The sequence below is a fragment of the Xenopus laevis genome, chromosome 3L (assembly GCF_017654675.1).
Source record: "Xenopus laevis strain J_2021 chromosome 3L, Xenopus_laevis_v10.1, whole genome shotgun sequence".
Classification (NCBI taxonomy): Eukaryota; Metazoa; Chordata; class Amphibia; order Anura; family Pipidae; genus Xenopus; species Xenopus laevis.
The window spans coordinates 21,756,297-21,776,011 of NC_054375.1; the positions used below are offsets into that span (position 1 = coordinate 21,756,297).

Sequence of the window (19,715 nt, forward strand, 5' to 3'; positions counted from 1 at the left end):
CCTTATCAGCAGAAGTCATGTTTCTTCTTACCCTTGTATTTGGAATGGGGGTGACTTGTGGGGTTTGTAAGGGACATTTATTTCTTTAATACTTTTGTCATCAAAATTTTTCATAATTTTCTCCCATACCCCTAAGCTAGTGTCTTTTGTGATTTTGTTTGCTGATGAGCCTAATGGCTATTATCTTTAAATATGAAAATTGATATTGCAGTACAAAATTCATAATTACTGTCTACTCATCAAGACTTTAAAATGCTACATCACAAACTGAACCATCGTAATACTTATGGACTACAGTTAATTTGAAAGTACATTTATATAAACAGCATGCCACAATTTTACATTTGGTTGAAACTTTGATTGGTGTTACCTGTGTCTGTAGCAAGACGAAAAATGCCCTTTTCATTTCCATTCAAGATTTCATATTTAATTCCTATGATCTCTTCCCTGCTGTGGGTGAGATCTGATAAACTTAACAACTCTGACCCCACTGCTTTGTCTTCTGCAACATTTATGATTTTTTCAGGGCTCCCAAAAACTGAACGACTCAGAGAGGCTACAAACACAGTAATGTCTGTGCAAGTTGAGAGTGGATAGGGGAATCCGCGATCCGAAGCACAAGCTTTTAGGTCAATGACAGTATCCTCCATGTCATCTAGAGGTCTTTCTAAATGAATGATTCCGGTGGCTTCCTCAATTAAAAAGAGACCATTGGCTGAATTCAGAAGAGAATACAGGACTTCTGCATTTAATCCTAAAATCCAAAATAGACACAGGTGTGTAATACTATAAAAAGGCTGTCATAACAATTATTTTTAGTTGTTGTTTCTAAGATACAAACTATGTCCAATTAGTTCAGCTTGCCAACAGGTGAAATCTGTACAATCAATGCTTAAAAACAATATGTAGGTTCCCAACATGTTTCCTGCAGGGGTTAAAAAGCACTGGATTAGGGTAGTAATGATTTGCTCGTCTAGACACTTGTGGAATCAGACTTGGACTTGAGGAACTGGAAGTTAGTGAGTTCCATGCCACAACAGTTGAAGCCAGCAAGAACTTAAGGAATATAATGTTTTAATAAACGTCAAATTTCCTAAATTTTGGAACCACACACAACTCTATGCACTACTACTGGAATAAACTAGTTGCAGGATCTGCTTCTCCTCATGTTAGGAAGAGGGTAACTGAGATCACCTACATGGAATCTAGTCCATAAAGAGCTATACAATATGTGGTGACATATGACATATGTAGAGGGTTGTGGTGTTATGGCTATGTTTTGAAAGGCCTTTTTTCAAATGTAAAAGTAAATAATAACAAAGACCTGTAGAATATATAGACACCTGTATAAAAATATAATCCATTAATTTACCTTCATCAGGATCCCTGGCAGAGACTACAACAATAGGAGTTTTCACTGTAGTGTTATCAAAAACTGTCACAGAGTAGTGAATCATAGAAAAGACAGGGCTATTGTCATTTACATCCTGAAGGCTCAGCATTACATCCACTTGACAGGACAACCCTCCACCATCAGTAGCCTTTGCAACAAGCTTGTATGATGACCGCTGCTCCCTGTCCAAAGGTGCCAATGATGTCAGCTCCCCTAAAAAATGTAGGGGGGAGAAAAATAAGACTCATAAGAATATGAATGCATGTTCTTTAATGTTAAACTTGCACACGATGTTAAACTGGCACACAACACAACCCTTTACCTGGGTAACTCTTTACTTGGTATGTTTATTCCTTTATGTTATGACATTGGAAGTGTGATGGGCAACCAACCTAAGGCTTTAAGCTGAGCTGGTATTTCAGTTAATAATGGATTTTCTCAAGATACATTTTCCAGAAAATATGATATTCTTGAATGATGATACACGTACAGGGTTGGGGTGTTATGGCTATGTTTGGAATGCCTTTTTGAATGGTTAGCATCTAACACTGAAGTCCACAGGCACCACAATAAACAAAAAGCAATTTCTCCTTGATTCTTTCCCCTTGCCTAAGTTATTTGTTATCAGTAAAATCTAAACTGCCAAATGCACACTTAGAGATATCCACAGAAACTTACATTTGTCTACTGTAACATCTAATGCAAGTTTTTAAAAAGGATTAAATCAAAATTGGCATTCAAGCTGAATAAATATGACAAAATGTTTTTAATTAGCAAATTTCAGCAGGCAAAACTGCCTCCAGTGCTTTCAGGCAGTTTAAATTATAGCCAATGGGAATTGGCTGAGGTTGTTTTGGGCACACTGGTGGAGAAGGCATTCCATGGCCCTTCAGGCATACATTTCTGTATTGATATAAACATATTTTCATAATTTTATTTGGATAGACAAATGTATTTACAGGCACTTCCTATTTTATTTGTCTGTGCAGGCCTGTTGGTACTGTAGGTATCTCTGACCTCAAAAATCCGTACATATCCAAAAAATGTTCATACTGTACATCAAGACCGGAACCTTGGAGCTACTTCTAAGTTTGGGATTCCATAAGTCACAGGTTGGGAACAAAAGTGAATTGTTGTTAGAAAGAATGTGCTTTTTATTTTACATCCAGTGAACCAGTATTCTTCTCTATGTAATAATTTGTACATTCCTCACTGTCTACAACAAGAAGCAATGTGAATACCCTAGACAAAATACAAAGAAATATAATTGAGGGTTCTGAGCTAGTCTTGGTGCAGCCATTTCCAATATTTTCTTAATGATAATTTTCATGGGAAAAATAACAGCAGTTAATGTTCTGTCTAGGGGACAAGGGGTAGCAGCCTAAATGCCAGCTAGGATGAGGTATGAGATGAATGCTTATTTGTTGTCTTGAAATTTCTTAGACCAATAAGAATGGGTTATTGCTTATTGAGGCCAAAATGAAGGAAGGAATTGGATCAAGTGGGCTGTTCAATACTCTTCAGATAATAGTGCTACTCCAGCTGATTTCTGCACTGAAACTCATTTTTCAAAAGACCAAACTGATTTTTTTTATATTTAATTTTGAAATCTGACATGGGGCTAGACATGTTAGATTCCCAGGTGCCCTCAGTCATATCACTTGTGCTCTGAAAAACTTCAGTCATGCCTAAAGGTCCCCATAGACACAAAGATTTTTCTTTGATGAACGGCGATTTTAGTGCAATCCAACCAATCCATCAAATTATCTTGAGGTTAGTGTGAATCGATCATGCATCTAACGATTTTTCGTCCGACACAGGTCAGAAAATTGATTAGCCAGGTTAGAAATTTTTCATTGGTCACAGTGAAATGTATCCATTGTCCAATTGTTTGCAGGGCCAAGCAGGCAGCTAGCCTCAATTTTCCTGGCAATATCGCTTGAAATGGTCTTTTTAGTTGATGGACAAATCGTACATTTAAATGATTGTTTCAAGAAAAGCTTGGTCTAACGATAATGAAAAGATCTTTTAAAAATCTTTACATCTATGGCCAGCTTTACTTTTGCTCAAATTGGAGCTGGTTGCAAGGGTCCAAATTACCCTAGCAGCCATGCATTGATTTGAATAAGAGACTGGAATATAAATAGGAGAGGCCTGAATAGAAAGATGAGTAATAAAAAATAGTGATAACAATAAATGTGTCAAAGTTAAAAATTCTATAACATACTAAATGCTAGCTTAAATGTCAGCCACCCCTTTAAGCATCATGTTTGTAAGTCAACCTTATAAAGAGATAAAGGACCAGATTCAATTAGATAAGAGTCATCTCCTTATTCAATTCCAGATTGTTCCATAGAGTAAGATGGAATTTAATTATAAAAAATATATCTCACTGTTTATTACATGAAAACGATTTAAGTCTATGGGAAAAACTATAACAAATAAGAAAGGGGTTTCTCCTCAAATTAAATTTCACCCATAAGTTTTCAAGTATAAAAATAAACATAAATGTTCTGTTGAAGGAAACTGCACATAAGAAGACAACTTACCTGTATTCGGATCTAGTCGGAATAGGTTATCCCCAAGACCATAAAGTGCGTAGGATAATTGTGCATTATTTTCAGCATCCGAATCCTTAGCTGATATTTTAGTGATAAATAGTCCTGGAGGTGCATCTTCAGAAACCGTTGCTGTGTAAATCATCTGATAAAAGTAGAATTATAGTAACATCTTGCACTTTATCTTTTCATAAATGCAAGACTATAACTTTTTAAATGATGAATGAGCCATTAGACAGGTGCTTTGTCTACCAGTCTCTTCCTTTCCAATAGAAGGAACACAACCATTTTATCAAGCATGAAACAGCATAATTAGCAGCCTTATCTGTGAAATCGAAACAGTTCTTGTGTAGCAAGTGTGAACAAGACCTTGAATGGTCCCAATGGAAGAATAAAGTTTACGCCACCCAACACTGCTCATAAAGTAAAGAAAGTTTTCCAGATTTCCTAGAACAATTTTGCTCTGTGTCTTGGGGGAGAAATTCTATTTAATTGCACTCTCCTACACTGTTATCTGCTAACCAACTCCTAATATACTGCTCCATTATAGAACTCTACAATGGAAGGACTACAGGAAAGGCTTCTGTGCAGCAGTAGGGCAGAAAAGCAAAATATCTCCTGTGCTTGTGCTATATTAATCTATAATACACAAAGCCATGAATATCTTGTAAATTATATAGTGAATAAAGTAAAATATAAGGATATTATAAGTTACTGAGGAGTTTCATGACCATATAAAAACACGAGGCCGAAGGCCGAGTGTTTTTATACAGGTCATGGAACTCAGAGGTAACTTCTAATATCCTCATATTTTGCCACAGGGGGTACTTTATTTATTATAATACACAAGTTTCGGTGAGTCATGTGACAGAAATGACATCAGAACTCACCGTTTATAACTGATGACATCAGAACTCACCGTTTATAAGGATATAATTTACAAGATATTCATGGCTTTTGTCATACACAAAAGACATGAATATCTCATAAATTATATCCTTATAAACGATGAGTACTGATGTCATCAGTTTTAAACGATGAGTAGTGATGCCGTTCTGTTACATGACTCACTGAATCTTCTGCATGATAATAAATAAAGTACCCCCTGTTGCAAAATATGAGGATATTAGAAGTTACCTTGGAGTTCCATGACCTGTATGAAAACACTCGGCCTTTGGCCTCGTGTTTTTATATGGTCATGAAACTTCTCAGTAACTTATAATTTACAAGAGGGGGGTACTTTATTCACTATATATTCAACAACATAGTACCTAATCACTGTTTGTTGAGAATGCAATTGCATGCAGACAGAATTCAGCAAGTCCTGGTTACAAGCCCACCTAATGACAGAATGTAGGATGTACCAATTTGTGCAAATTCTAAATGGATATGACAAATGTGTATAACACACAAATAGACATTTGTATAATTTTTATTGACCACTGTGGTAAGGAGACATTAAAAACTTAGCATCTATCCATGCATGAGGTTTACCTAAAATGTATTTTGCTTTGAATGTTTAAATTTATAACACGGCTGTCCACCACTAGGCATTTTGGCTCACTCTCCAAGGGATGAATTTTTCCATTCCTTAATCATGTAGTATGCCAAATAATTAATAATAATATGCCAACTACACTGCACAATAGTAGATTTCTAGTTTATAAAGGATTTCAGGTTTTCTAGATCCATGAAATCACACACATGATTAATTTTGAAACTAAATTTGCATATATTCTCAATTCATATAATGAATTTATATACAGGTCCAAAAGGGGTGTAAATTGATGTCAGCCAGCTACAAACTAGATCAATTCCCATGTACTGTAAAAAATTGTCCTCATTATTTATCTATACTTATTTTGTTTTCACTACTGAAGTTAAAAGCAGCTAGCATTGTGTGGTAAACTTCCAAAGCCCTGTGGAGCGCTGATCAAGGATCACTCAGGAGTCTGACACTGCTAACATAAATTTTCGGCTTTATTCAGATATGAAGATTACATCGGTGGGTGTACAATTCTAACACATTTCGTGCCCTAAGACTGGGCACTTCAGCAGAGTGAGTCTTAGGGCACGAAACGCGTTAGAATTGTACACCCACCCATGTAATCTTCATATGCGTCTTTATAAAGCCGAAAATTGATGTTAGCAGTGTCAGACTCCTGAGTAATCCTTGATCAGCGCTCCGCATCGGTTTGGAAGATTGGTGCATTAGCCGGTAAGGAGTGACCGGTGTATTGTGAGAGGTGCGATCAAGCATGAGTATACGCAACTCCGGATGAGCTCCGCCATTACCACATTGGCAGTTGATGTTCATTGTGTGGTAAAGCTTGACTTCAACTTCCATATGTAAAAATTATAATATCCTTGTGTATGAAGCTAGTACATTTTGATGTCTCTTGGCAATGCTAATTACAAAAAGGAATAGCCTTCAGTAACTAAACCAGTGCACTGAATGTGCTCAATCTGGATGGGTTTTTTTTCTTAAAATACAAATTACCTGCACATCCTTTACACTGTTTTTCTTGTCAGATCATTCCCTTTAGAGTTTCAATATATCATATTCTATATGACCCTCTGCTATTTGAATCCCTAGCCTTTTCTCTGAATTGTCTGTTGCATGATTGTCTATTTATCTTCAGATTTGTTCCACACACCTACCTGCAGGCACTCAGGACTGTTGTCATTGATGTCAAGCACAATTATTTCAATGCCAACAGTAGCTTGGAATTTGCCATCTGATGCAGTCACTTGCAGAAGGTGTTTCTCTTCTTTCTCTCTGTCCAGGGGCTTCTTAGTCTTGATAACCCACTGGTCTCCGGCTTTATCAATACTGAATAGGCCCGAAGGGTCTCCATCTGGGAAAATTTAAGTAGTAATACATATGTAAAAATTAAATACAAATTTTACTATTAAGGTTACTACTGACAGATTATTTTATGTCACAACACATAATATTTCAGATCAGAGTATACATATTATTTATTCTGTTTTATATGTGTATAACTCAACAACAGGACAGGTGATAATAGAAAGAATGAGCACCCAAATATAGAGCAATTTTTGTGATATTTCAACCCTCTTTAATAGGGAAGGCCTGTGGTGAAGGTATATTGGTACTGTCTCATGACATACCTAATATCATATGTAAGAACTGAAGAATCTGATGTTCCGCCAAGCCTACACCATCATCAGATTCATCAAATGTATTGTGCATATACTTGCGGAATTCAGTAAAAGTTGCCCAGTAATTCTGACCTGATACAAAATATGGCACTCGAATGTGTAAAATAAGATTAAAACAGGACTATCGTTTAAGCACAAGAAACGCTACCCTTACATTTTGCATTCTTTGAGACAAACAACAAAAATTAATTTCTCTTATGAATAGTATGCATTTACCCATGAACCCTTGAGTCTGCAAATAGTATTATATAGTCTTACCTGTGATATAACAAGTCACTTTTCTGTTACTCTCAGATATGTCTTTGTCCCAAATTTTGAAGGTGGTTATGACTTGTCCTGGTTCACTGTTCTCAGTTACGGATCCCTTGTAATTTTGAGAGGTAAAATATGGGGGGTTGTCATTATCATCCGTCACTGTCACTTCCACCAGGACCTCTGAGGATAGCTGTATTTTGCTGCCTTGGTCTGATGCCACAACATAAAAGCGATAGACATCTTGTTTTTCACAGTCCAATTCTTTTAATGTTGTGATCCATCCTTTATCACTGTCAATGGTAAAAATCTGCTGGATTTCTGCTGAATCTGCTTTTAGGCTATAGGTGACCATCCCATCACTTCCTGTATCCTGGTCATTAGCAGTGACCTGTATAACAGTGCTTCCAGAGGGCATATTCTCAGTCATGGAAGCTCTATATAGATCTGCCTCAAAAACAGGCTGGTTATCATTTATATCCTTTACCTGTATGCTTACTGGCACTAGGGATATTAACTCTTTGCCTTGGTGAGTACAATTTGCCTGCACATCAATTAGATACCATTTGGTTTTCTCATGGTCAACACCTTTTTTCATAATTAGGGCTCCTGTGTGCTTATTCATGGAAAATACCCAGTCTTTATTGCTTTCTGTAGTAGTTCCTTCCACAAGGCTATAAATGATTGGCTCTACGGCTAATGCTTTCACAAGACCCACTTCGGAACCCATGGGCAGGTCTTCAGATGCTGAGAAGCTATATAGAGGTTCAGAAAACCTGGGTAAAGGGACTTCTTTTGGCACTATCTGAAGATAAACAGGGACACCTGAGCTCCAGTGTGGTATTGCACCATCTTTTGCTATGACAATAAAACTTATGGCTTGATTTTCTAATTTAAGAAGGCTTTCCTTAGCTGTGATAACACCACTTGTAGGGTCTATCTGAAATAAATCTTCATCAGATGTGTTAAGTGAATAAGTGACATCCGCATTTAGTCCTTCATCTACATCAAAGGCAACTACTTTAATTACAGGGGTACCTTTATTGAGGTTTGACTGCACAGATAATGTGTACTCCATTGCTTTGAACTGAGGTGGATTGTCATTCTCATCAGTTAATATTATTTTTACTGTGCAGAAGGCTGCCCTACCTCCTCCATCCTTGGCCATAATTTTAATAGCTATAACTCTCTCAGTGGAATTCTCACGGTCAAGTTTAGCCAGTGTAGCTATATGTCCATCACTATCAATTGAGAACTTCTCAGAGGCCAACTTGTTTATTATTGTGTACTGTACAATGCCATAGGGACCATCATCAGAATCTACTGCCACCACCTCAATTACTCCTGTGCCTGCATCTTTATTTTCAGCCAGTTCGACTTCATACATGTCTTGCTGGAATGATGGACTATACTTATTGGCATGGTTGACATTAATATAAACCGGTACACTGGCCCTGAAGACTCCATCTGACACTGAAACTAGAAGGTGGTAAGATAGATTTAAACTATTTTTACAAAGGTTAGACCTGGATATTACACCAGATGTTCTATTTATGGTGAAATGCCGATGGTTGTTGCCTGATTGAATTAGATACTCAAGTTTACCAGTGTCTATACTATCTTGGTCAAGAGCCTGGACTTTTATGATAATGTGGCCACAGTTTGCAAGTTCACTTACATTTGCTTCATATTGTTGCTGAGTGAACTCTGGAGGATTGTCATTCACATCAGAGACATTTACAATGACTACAGCATCTGCGTGTAGAGGCGGATTTCCATTGTCTATTGCCCTGACTCTAAATTGAAACTGATGTCTCAATTCATAATCCAATTTTTGAGCTGTTGTTATTTCACCTGTTTTGGAGTCGATATGAAAGAACTCAAGAGCATCATCTGTGTTGTTTCCTAAAATGTGGTATGATACTTGTTGGTTTTGTCCAGAATCTTTATCAGTTGCTACCACCTGAATGAAGGGTCTATGTGGAGGCAATTTTTCCATAACATGACTCAAGTAGACCAATTTAGAAAAGACTGGAGCATGATCATTTACATCCTCAACCTCTACTGAGACTCTAGATTCTGAATATAATCCCAAAGTAGTGTCAGTGGCTCTGACTGTAAATTTATATTTTGTTTTAGTCTCATAATCAAGTGGGCTTGCAATACTCAGAGCTCCAGTTTTAAAGTCGATGTTAAACAGAACTAAAACCTCATTTTCCACTATATTGTAAATTACACGAAAGCCCTCTGGACTGCGGGCCTGTATGTGCAAAATAGGAGTGTTAACTAGAATGTTTTCTGGAACTGTTACTTTATAGTAAAGACTCTGGAATATAGGATGTGATTTGTTTCTTAGAATGATTATTACTTCCTCTTCTGCTTGGAAAGGAGGTTGCCCATGGTCTATCACTCCTACTGTCACAGTATATTGACTCAAGGCTTCAAAGTCGAAGGGCTGTTTCCAAATGATATCTCCCAAATTTGGGTCAATCCTAAAATACTTATATTCCTCTGCTAACCAGTACGTTAGTTCACTGTTTCTCCCAGAATCTTTGTCTATGGATGTAACCTGGAAAATAACATCACCAGGCTCTAGTCCATCCTGAACTATAATATAATATGGTGTGTTTATGAATTCTGGTGGATTATCATTGACATCTTCTACTTTAACTTTTACCATAGTTTGAGATACTCTGGGTGGATTTCTGTTATCTCGTACCTCAATTACAACATCAAATTTCTCTTGCACTTCTCTGTCAAAGCCCAAACCCTTTGTTTGCAGGACACCAGAAGACTTACTTATCTGAAAGTAATTTGTATATGTAAGGACTGAAAAATAAAGTGGTTCATGTAGATGGATACCCACCACATCCAGTACAGTCAAAACCTGAACCTGAGCATCATTTTCTAACACCCGAGCTTTGTTGTAATTTTGATCAAATTTCAAGCTGCTATCTTGTATGTCCGTCACATTAATTTTTACCAAAGTGGTATCATAGTACAATCCATCTGATACCTTTACTGTAAGTTCACAGTATGCATTCAAAAGGGAAGGATCATTTAAAGTCAGAAGTCCAGTGCTTTGCTCAACAAAGAAAGCATTATCCTCATTGCCTTCAGAAATACTATATGTTACCATGGAGTCATCATCCTTAGCTTCTACATGAAGGATCTCCATGCTTTGGTAAGCTGGTAAATAAAGATTCAATTCATAAGTGTCCCTTATTAATCTAGGTGGTGAATCATTAACGTCATACACCTGTATTGTGACTTTTGCAGGTGTTGAAGCATAAAAACTTGGCAGACCCCCATCATGTACATGTACAATAAAATTAAATTCCTTGGTAAGTTCATAATCAAGTTCAGCTGTTGTAAAAATAGTTCCCATATTTGGCTCAATCTGGAAATACTTGAGAACCTCTGGATCTAGGATCTGGTAGGTTAGTAAAGCATTGGACTCAGTGTCATTGTCATAAGCTTGAATGATCAGAGGAGTAAGGTCTATATTAGTGACCATGCTTCCAACTACTGCATCTTCACTAATCTGTCCTGTATACATCACTTGGGAAAATACAGGTGCATTGTCATTCTCATCAATAATATAGATAAACACTGTATTTTCACTGTAAAAGCCCAGAGAACTGTTACCACGCACTTTGAGTTGGTAGGAAGAAGTGGTTTCAAAGTCCAATTTCATCATGGTGGATATGATGCCAGAGTAGCAGTTAATGTAAAAAGCGCCCCCAGTGTTGCCATCTCTGATTTCATAATTAATGGAAGACCAGCTAGTTGCGGATACCATAGCAACAAAAGAGCCTATGGGCATTAGTTCACTCATCTCGACCACATACTCAGCAGACACAAATCTAGGAGGTGAGGCATCAGATGGCTTGACATAAATATTAACCGTGGTTGTATCCTGAAACTGTGGTGTCCCTTGGTCTATTGCCACTACTGTCATTATAAAGTGGTTCTTTGAAGGGTGTTCCAATGCTTTTGCTACAGATATAACACCAGAAGTTGGATCAATTGCAAAATATCCCTCTGTGTTACCTGTTGACCAAAACAGGTTAAAAGTGTTAGCAAAACCGCAATATCTATATATGATCCTTGGTGTACAGTCTGTGTAAAATACAACAACACAGTAAGTAACATGGCAGCACTCACTCATTTGTATAAATCCGATAAGAAAGAAAAGAAATCATACAATATACATGGAATAAAATATGAATTCACACCTTTGTGTCATTAAGATAAAATAAATAAAAGTATATATATATATACTGTATATATATATATATATATATATATATATATATATATATATATATATATATATATATATATATATATATATATATATATATATACTTCTGTTCTGTTAACTGTGAAACAATATTTGCCTCACCTGACAGAATAGAGTAGCGGATGATTGCATTGATCCCCTGGTCCAAGTCAGTGGCCCTGGCTTGCACTACTTCTGTTGTGATGGGAGCAGAGTTTAGTAGACTTACTTCATACATAAAACGAATGAAACGAGGGGGGTGGTCATTACTATCCTGTACCTGAATAGTGACCCGGACAAAATTCCTTTTAATTGGGATTTCTTGATCTCGGACCTAAAGGTGAACAGAAATAAGGACTTATGACCTTTGAAGAATCTAGTACTCAGCACAATCTACATCTACATTTTCCATACACTTTTATTTGCATTGTAAGAAGTGTGGCAACACTCGATCTTCCTTATGAGCAGAACATTTGCTGCTTATAAATATCAATATCACTGCCACTACTCTCCTTGCCTTAATAATTCTTTAAAACCTACCATGACAGTCAAAATATGAATGGGAATAGTTTCATAATCCAAAGCCTCTGTGGTGAATAGGGTGCCACTGTTTGGATCAAGACGGAACATTTTTGAGCTTCTTGGATCTGCACTACTCTGGATGGTAAAGATTAGCTTGTTTCCACTGTCCTTATCTGTTGCAGTGATCTTAGCTATCTCATCTCCAAAGGGTACATCTTCAGATACTTGAACCTCATAGTGGCTTTCCAAAAATTCGGGCAGGTGGCGATTATAAGGGACCAAATCAATGAAAACCTAAAAGAAGACATACTTTTGTTTGGTTCTTAAGAAAGAAAGATTAAATGCAAAGAAGAAGAAAGACACAAGGAAAGAGTTAAGGAAGGAAAGAGGCGACATGAGCAATGAAAAATATCTTCTGCAATCCATAACTAAAAGGCTTACCTGCGTGCTAACAGAATTAGATCCATCTGTGACCTCAACAGTTAGAATATAATTTGATTTCTTGCTTGCGTGCAAAGGTTGGGCTATTGCCAAACCACCAGTTGTCATATCTATGTCAAAGTCCAGGTCATCATCACCACCTGGAGAAAGAAAGAAGAGGTAATTCAGTATTTCCTTGTTTCAACAATGGAGCCTTCAAGAGCATCCATTTATGTCTGTATATATGTATAACTTTATTTGTAAAGCGAGCCTTCAAGAGCATCCATTTATGTCTGTATATATGTATAACTTTATTTGTAAAGCGTTGTTAAGGAACCGCGGTACTGTACAATGCATAAACGTACAATATATAAAAGTCCTCCCTACAAAGTACACACAGGGAGGAAAAGTCTCATAATAAATACAATAAATATGCATAGTACACATAGCTTATATAAGGACAAAATGCTTTTTTTAAATTTATTTTCCCATTTTCAAAACACAAACAAAAAATAAAACTTAACAATAAGAAGAAGGACAGAGAAGAGAAGACTTGATAGAAAAGAGAGGAGATGAAGTAAAGAGGCAAGTGTACCAGTTGTTTATATCATGATCATTCTCAGTTAGCATCAAATACTTTGTAGCTCCAGCCAAATCTCTCCAAAACACATAGAACAGAGACCCCACCCCAAGTCTACATTTGGGACATTAGTTTGACACATTAACATATATTTTTGCTAAATGGTCTGGGGTTAGGAATGCCCTGTTTAGGAACTTTATTTGTACATATCTATCCTTCATAGAAATAGTAATTTATTGGACCAACTTATTTTGACGCGCGTCAATTGAGGCGCCCGCCACAATTTTTATACGCGCCCCTATTTTGACCAAATGCACTAAAGTCAATGGGCGTCCGATAATTCTGATGAGCAGCAATTTTTATGTGCACGACTATTCTGACTCGCCAAAATTTTTATGTTGCAGCAGATTTTTCGCTGCATATTCGCGCCTGGCGAATTTATTCACCCATCACTACTGACCACCAATGTTTTTTTTTAACGTTCTACGTTCTTGTCTTGATGATCAGTGATAGAGGAATCGGCCACCTCAAATGCAAGATTTAAAGGTTTTCAGAGGACTCAGGATTACTGATAAGCAGAGTGGCAACTCCTCAATAGTGACCACGTATACAGCACTGCCCTATGCCACCCTGATTTACGGTTGGGCATGGAGGTGGAGAGTGTTTGGCATCGAATTAGGTGAGTAGTAGCTCTCTTTCCAATCCACTTATATTTTAGGCAATGAATTGGAAGCACTAAGTTCACAGCATGGGATGTTCTCTGTGGCAGAAGTGGCATGGCAGGGTGGTGAAGACTTTGCAAGTCCGTGCCTTTATTACCCTGCAACAACCTCTTTCCCAAAGTCACTGAGCGAATTTTGGAGCAGGGGGAGTAACTGTATATTATCATAGGATGTTCTACCTGGCTGGAAAGGGGCGCCCCCAGGGTCACTGGAGAACTCATCCCTCAGAAGGCTATGCCTCCTCTATCCCTGTGCGGTAGTTGTAGGAAAGGTCTGGGGTGGATGGCACTCTGGTGCATTCCACTTCCGTGTGCCCGGCTTACGCGAGTCCCCGGCTTTATTGGCCCTATTAGGTCTCGAGGTGTTCCTTGCCTCCAGGTTCTGGAATCGAGCCAATTTTTTACCCCGGTATAGCGGATAGGCAAGGAAACCTCTGTAAGTGTAATGAGCTTCCCACTTTCTCCGTACGCCAGTAGGGGAAGTGTAACTCCGGGAACGCCTTGTTTTGCCTCTCACGCTGGGCCAGTAACGCCCCCCAAGGACACAATGCTTAAAGGGGTTGTTCACCTTCCAAACACTTTTTCCAGTGCAGTTGTTTTCAGGCTGTTCACCAGAAATAAAGACTTTTCAATTGCTTTCCGCTTTTAATTTTTTACAGTTTTGCCAAAATCTAATCTAATCTAATCTCTGGTTTTTCAGTAATTCAGGTGCAGACTCTAAACTGTTACAATTTTGCAACATTTATGGGCAGATTTATTAAGGTTCAAGTTGAGTTTTTCACAAAAAATTTGAGTTTTTTGAGTTGTATTTTTTGGTCAAAACATACATTTTCGGATTAAAAAAACAAAAATGTTTCAAGATTTATTATACCCGACCCAGGAAATAGCTTGAATCCGAAAATACACCATCAAACACCTGTCCATTCGAAGATGTTAACAACCTGCATGATGTTCGCTATTTTTTCAGAGGGTTTTGCCTGAAAACTCGAATAATTTTAGTGATTCAAGTTTTTTCCCACGGAAAACTTGATTAATTCGAGTTTTTGGGTTTCAGTACTTGAACTCACAGAATTGGGGTTTTCCCATTCGAGTTTTTTCTTAAATAAAAAACTATTGGAGTAGTGAGTTCATTCGAGTTCATTTGAGGTATAAAAAACTGTAACACTCGACCTTTGATAAATAACCCCCTTAGCTGATACATTTCTCGGCAGCATCTCTGGGGTATTACCAACAATTGTATCAATTTTAACAGCTGCTTTTAATGAAACCCAGGGATTCTGCTCAGCAGGAACAAAGAAATGTATCAACTAAATGTATTAATTTAGAACAGTTACAGAGTCGGCGACCCCCCTCCCAGAGCTGCTTTAGGAAGACAAAAGAAGGTGAAGAATGATAATTTAAACTTCAATATTAGAAAAATGGACACAAATAGAAAATAGAAAGTACAGGCATGGGACCTGTTATCCAGAACCTGGGGTTATCTGGATAACGGATCTTTCCATAATTTGGATCTTCATACCTTAAATCTACTAAATAATCATGTAAACATTAAATAAACCAAATAGGCTGGGTTTGCTTCCAGTAAGGAATAATTACATCTTAGTTTGGATCAGGTACAATGCACTGTTTTATTAATACAGAAAAAAAGGAAATTATTTCGATGGCCTTTCTGTAATTCTGAGCTTTCGGGATTGTGAAATCTGAAGATTCAACACTAACTTTTGGCCAATGTACAGGTACCCACAAAGGTGCCCAATAAATTTTTTTTGCCTTGGCTGTTATCCAAGTCTTTTGGATGTCTGGTCTCCCACAAAAATTTGTATGTGTATGGCCACCTAAAAGGAATTGTCCAGTGTAAAAATAAAAACTGGGTAAATAGATTATGTTACACATCCAGTCACTCCAGTCTTTATACATTACATTTTTGGCTAACTAACTATATTAGAAACTTTTTTTTCTTTTGCACAGCCTATCTATTTACAAAGTTTTTATTTTCACACTGAACTGTTCCTTTTAGACGGATCATGTGCATTCTGCCTACAAACTGAAAGTATGAGGCCTATGTGGCTCAGCAGATGACCTCCCACACTTACCAATGGAAGGTGTTAGAAAGGCCTAAATGCATCAATTTCAATCCTTTTTCAAATTCAATCCTTTTGTTACATACAACAATGCAACTGAAACCCTTCATTTTTCTACGTCTTTAGCAATCAGATAACAGTTTAAATTCATAAATGATAAACATATCATTTAAAAAAAGAAGAAATAAGAAAAATTAGCAAATTGTCTAAGAACATTACTGTTGACAGAAAGCAAAGGTAATTTTTCAAGGTAAAAATATAGTTTAATGTGACTGCAGATGCATAAAAACTGAACTGGCAGCTACTAAAGGGGCACTGATAAAATAGTTTTTTTCCTTATAAAGAATTTTGGAATAGTTTTACACATTGTTATGGTCTACACAAAACTAATGAATCAGTTAGTCATGAATGATTAGGAATGTCACAGCCAAAATGTAAACTTCTAAAACCCATATACTTATAAACAGCGCATTACTTCTGCTGCACACCTGTAGTACTTCAGGTAATAGGCTGTTTGGAATACCATGGTGGAATAGCATTAAAACTGAAAGAAACATGAAAAGCTTTAATTAAACTGGCGTAAAAATCAAATGAAATACAAATGGGAAATTAAGTGATGATAGTTTTCCTTTGAGCAGTGACCTCAGTGTCCAACCCTGAGTAAAGCATCTCCTTAATTTAACTGGAAAAACAAAACAGATGGAGCTGGCTGGCCCTAAAGCAGGGCCACCTGTATGCTAGGGCTATTCAAACTACCTGTCATTGAACACATTCCAAGCATTTTTTTCTAAATTGATTCTTCTGAAAGGATGCAGAGCTGCTTTACTGTGTCTGAATAATGTGATCTGGGGGCTCTAGATTCCCAGAAATAATAATGTCCACCAACATCAGGCTCAGTGTGGACCCAGTGACACTATATTTACTGTACGGTGGATACATTTATCCTTGTTGATTTCACCTTAACTGAGCATCATACTTACCATATATACTTGAGTATATGCCGAGTTTTTCAGCACCCAAGAAAAGCTAAAAAGGTCTACATCGGCTTATACTTGAGTCAGTGCAGCGCATATCAGGTTTACCTTGGCTGCCTCATGCCTCAAACGTATAATTAACGTGCAGCCTGGATGACAACGCACGTCACGTGACAACAGCGTCGGCGTCCTCAGCACTCAGCAGCAGCATCGGCTCCAACCCAGTACTGGCAGTCTCGCAGGCACTATGGGTGGAAGTGAAACTACTAGTGAGGGACAGCTGGCTGCTAGCGACAGACGCAGGAAGAGGTGGGCCCACTGCCATGATTCACCGGAGAGGTGCAATTCCAATTTTGGGTAAAGCCCGCCACCCACACACCACCTGCATACTGCATATGTGTTCCTGACATCACACCGCAGCGCATTTAGGAGCGGCTTTCTTTCTAGCACATTCTGGAAGCGATCGTTGGTGTGATGTCTTCTCTTCTTCGCATAAGTTCATCAGGCAGCATCAGCTTGGCAGTGACACTCTTTGTCCTAACTGTCCACAGTCCACTGGGCCTGGCACATCATACCTTCTAACTGAGGAGTTTACTTTCTAAAACTTCACTGATTCTGAAGCCTCCAATCGAACCCCTTGTTGCAGCATCACAGAAGGTGGCACAGGTACTGACTTTTGGTCCTAACTAATACTCGATTCAAAAAGTTTTTCCAGTTTTTGTAGGTTAAAATTGGGTACCTTGGCTTATACTCGAGTATATACGGTAACTTTCAGGAATATCTAGTAAGTAAGTATGCTTTCATTCCAGATCTTACCCTAATTACCCTGTAAACTACCCATTCCATCCACTGTCTCAGTCCCTTGTTAGGGTGGCCAGCACCATTTGCCACACACTGGGGTTGTTTTTGAAATGGTTTCCAAAGCACGTTATATCAGTCCATACTAAAAACCAAATGATTTTTTAGTGACACTTACTTGCTGCCCTGAATATGAATGGAACTTTAATAAGCAATGTTGCTATACATTTACCTTGCTGTGATATAAGGACTGGTCCCAACCACATAACTGGCCAGAGTGTTCCAGCTTGAAATCCAAAAGTTTAAGAAGTATTGACCCTATGGAAGATTATACTGACAACTTTATCTCCTCAAACCAGCTGGTTTCTTTTACTATTAAAATGCATAATGCAAGAAGTTATTGTTCTATCCTTGGTATATAAACAGCTTCTTTGCACATAAGTTATGCCTTGTTCTTTATGTGCAATGGTTAACCCGTGCAGTATGCGCTAATGGAAAAATAAGGAAATAGTGTGGTCCTTCAGTTATTGAGCATAACTGCATGCAGTTGCAGAAAAGCTTTGTTCTCACTCTTACCTATGATCTGAAACCAGACTTGATTATTGATGGACTCTGTGCCAATTAAACCCACCATGTGGTTCACCGGATCAGTTTCCATGACTTGGAAACTATAGTGGGGCTCCTCAAAAGCAAGGGGCTCTTCTAAAGGGTCAGGCTTTGGGATCCATTCGATGTGGAGTCGTACAGTGGATGATCGAGCAGGGCTGCCACAGTCTGCTGCTTTTACCTGTTGTTAAGAGCATAGGGAAAATTTTAGAACAAGAGGAACATAATCAGTAACTAATCAACCAGAAAAACAAGATGTGTGCTTGAATGAGCCTCATTATGTTGCTTTTCTGTGGATAGCTCTTGGATTAATAGCTCCTTATTCTTACCGTCAGTATAGTGTACTCTCCAGCAGGAAAGGGTCCTTTAGAGGAGATAACACCAGTGGATGGCTGAATGGTAAACATATCTCCTGAGTTCTCAATAATACTGTATGTTACTTTAGCATTGACTCCCTTATCCCTGTCCATAGCTACAAGCCGGTAGACAGGGGCAGGATCAGATAAGAGAGGCCTCTCTGGAAGCTGAACTGTGAAAAGTTTCTGAGGGAACATTGGGGGATTGTCATTCACATCAAGCACTTCAATGACCACACGGGAGGTAGACTGTAGTAGAGGCACCCCATTATCAGACACAGTAACCTAAGGAAAACACAATATGAGTGTTATTTGGCTTAGGATCTTATTAAAGAAATACAAACAAGACAAATATTTTAGTAGGGCTCCAGAAACCTTATCAGATGAGGTGTGTAAGAGGCTACATGAGCTCTTACCAGAAGGTCCTGTTGTCCTCCAATCTAAAGGTTTGGGTTCCTTCAGACCCCAACCATGGTGCAGGGGAAATTTTGCTCACTACATCAAAAAACTTGGACAGCACTATATTATTATTGTTGTTTTGTTACCTTCTCTGGTACCCTACCTACCTCCTGGGCCTCCTGTAGCCCTACCTATTGGGCAAGAGGAAAATAAATTCTACTTTTGCACTACTTATTTCCTTAATATTAATCTTTCTATTTTTATGATGCATTAAACACTCAATAATCACAAGCCTGGTCTCCATGACTTATAAAGTATTAATGCTTAGTAAATGCTCAGTGACAGTTTGTTTAAAAAAGTTATGCCACCTGCTCTGCCGTACAATTTGTATTTTTTACATAAGGTCAGACTAAAGCTGCCGATAGAGGTCCTTTAGACCAATTCTGCAGCTTATCTGCCAGTGTATGGGGGCTTGCAACGGGTCTTCCTGATTGATATCTGGCCACGATATTGATTGGAAAGATTTAATCTTTCAGGTGACTGATCCGTCGGAGCCCATTGCTCCTTATTGGAATCCGATTGTT

At 38.0% G+C, this 19,715-nt stretch overlaps 1 protein-coding gene across 1 annotated transcript in view; it reads right to left on the bottom strand.

Moving 5' to 3' along the window:
* The window catches only part of LOC108710791 (protocadherin Fat 2), a 90,866-nt gene that overhangs the window by 26,318 nt on the left and 44,833 nt on the right, over window positions 1-19,715 (bottom strand). The window contains exons 5-14 of the mRNA XM_018251946.2: window positions 18,706-19,017; window positions 18,347-18,557; window positions 12,638-12,777; window positions 12,215-12,490; window positions 11,798-12,008; window positions 7,396-11,442; window positions 6,613-6,809; window positions 3,943-4,096; window positions 1,373-1,606; window positions 371-754 (exon numbers count right to left, since the gene is read on the bottom strand). Of these exons, the coding sequence (XP_018107435.1) occupies window positions 371-754; window positions 1,373-1,606; window positions 3,943-4,096; window positions 6,613-6,809; window positions 7,396-11,442; window positions 11,798-12,008; window positions 12,215-12,490; window positions 12,638-12,777; window positions 18,347-18,557; window positions 18,706-19,017 (6,166 nt within the window). The remainder of the gene's footprint in view (window positions 1-370; window positions 755-1,372; window positions 1,607-3,942; window positions 4,097-6,612; window positions 6,810-7,395; window positions 11,443-11,797; window positions 12,009-12,214; window positions 12,491-12,637; window positions 12,778-18,346; window positions 18,558-18,705; window positions 19,018-19,715) is intronic.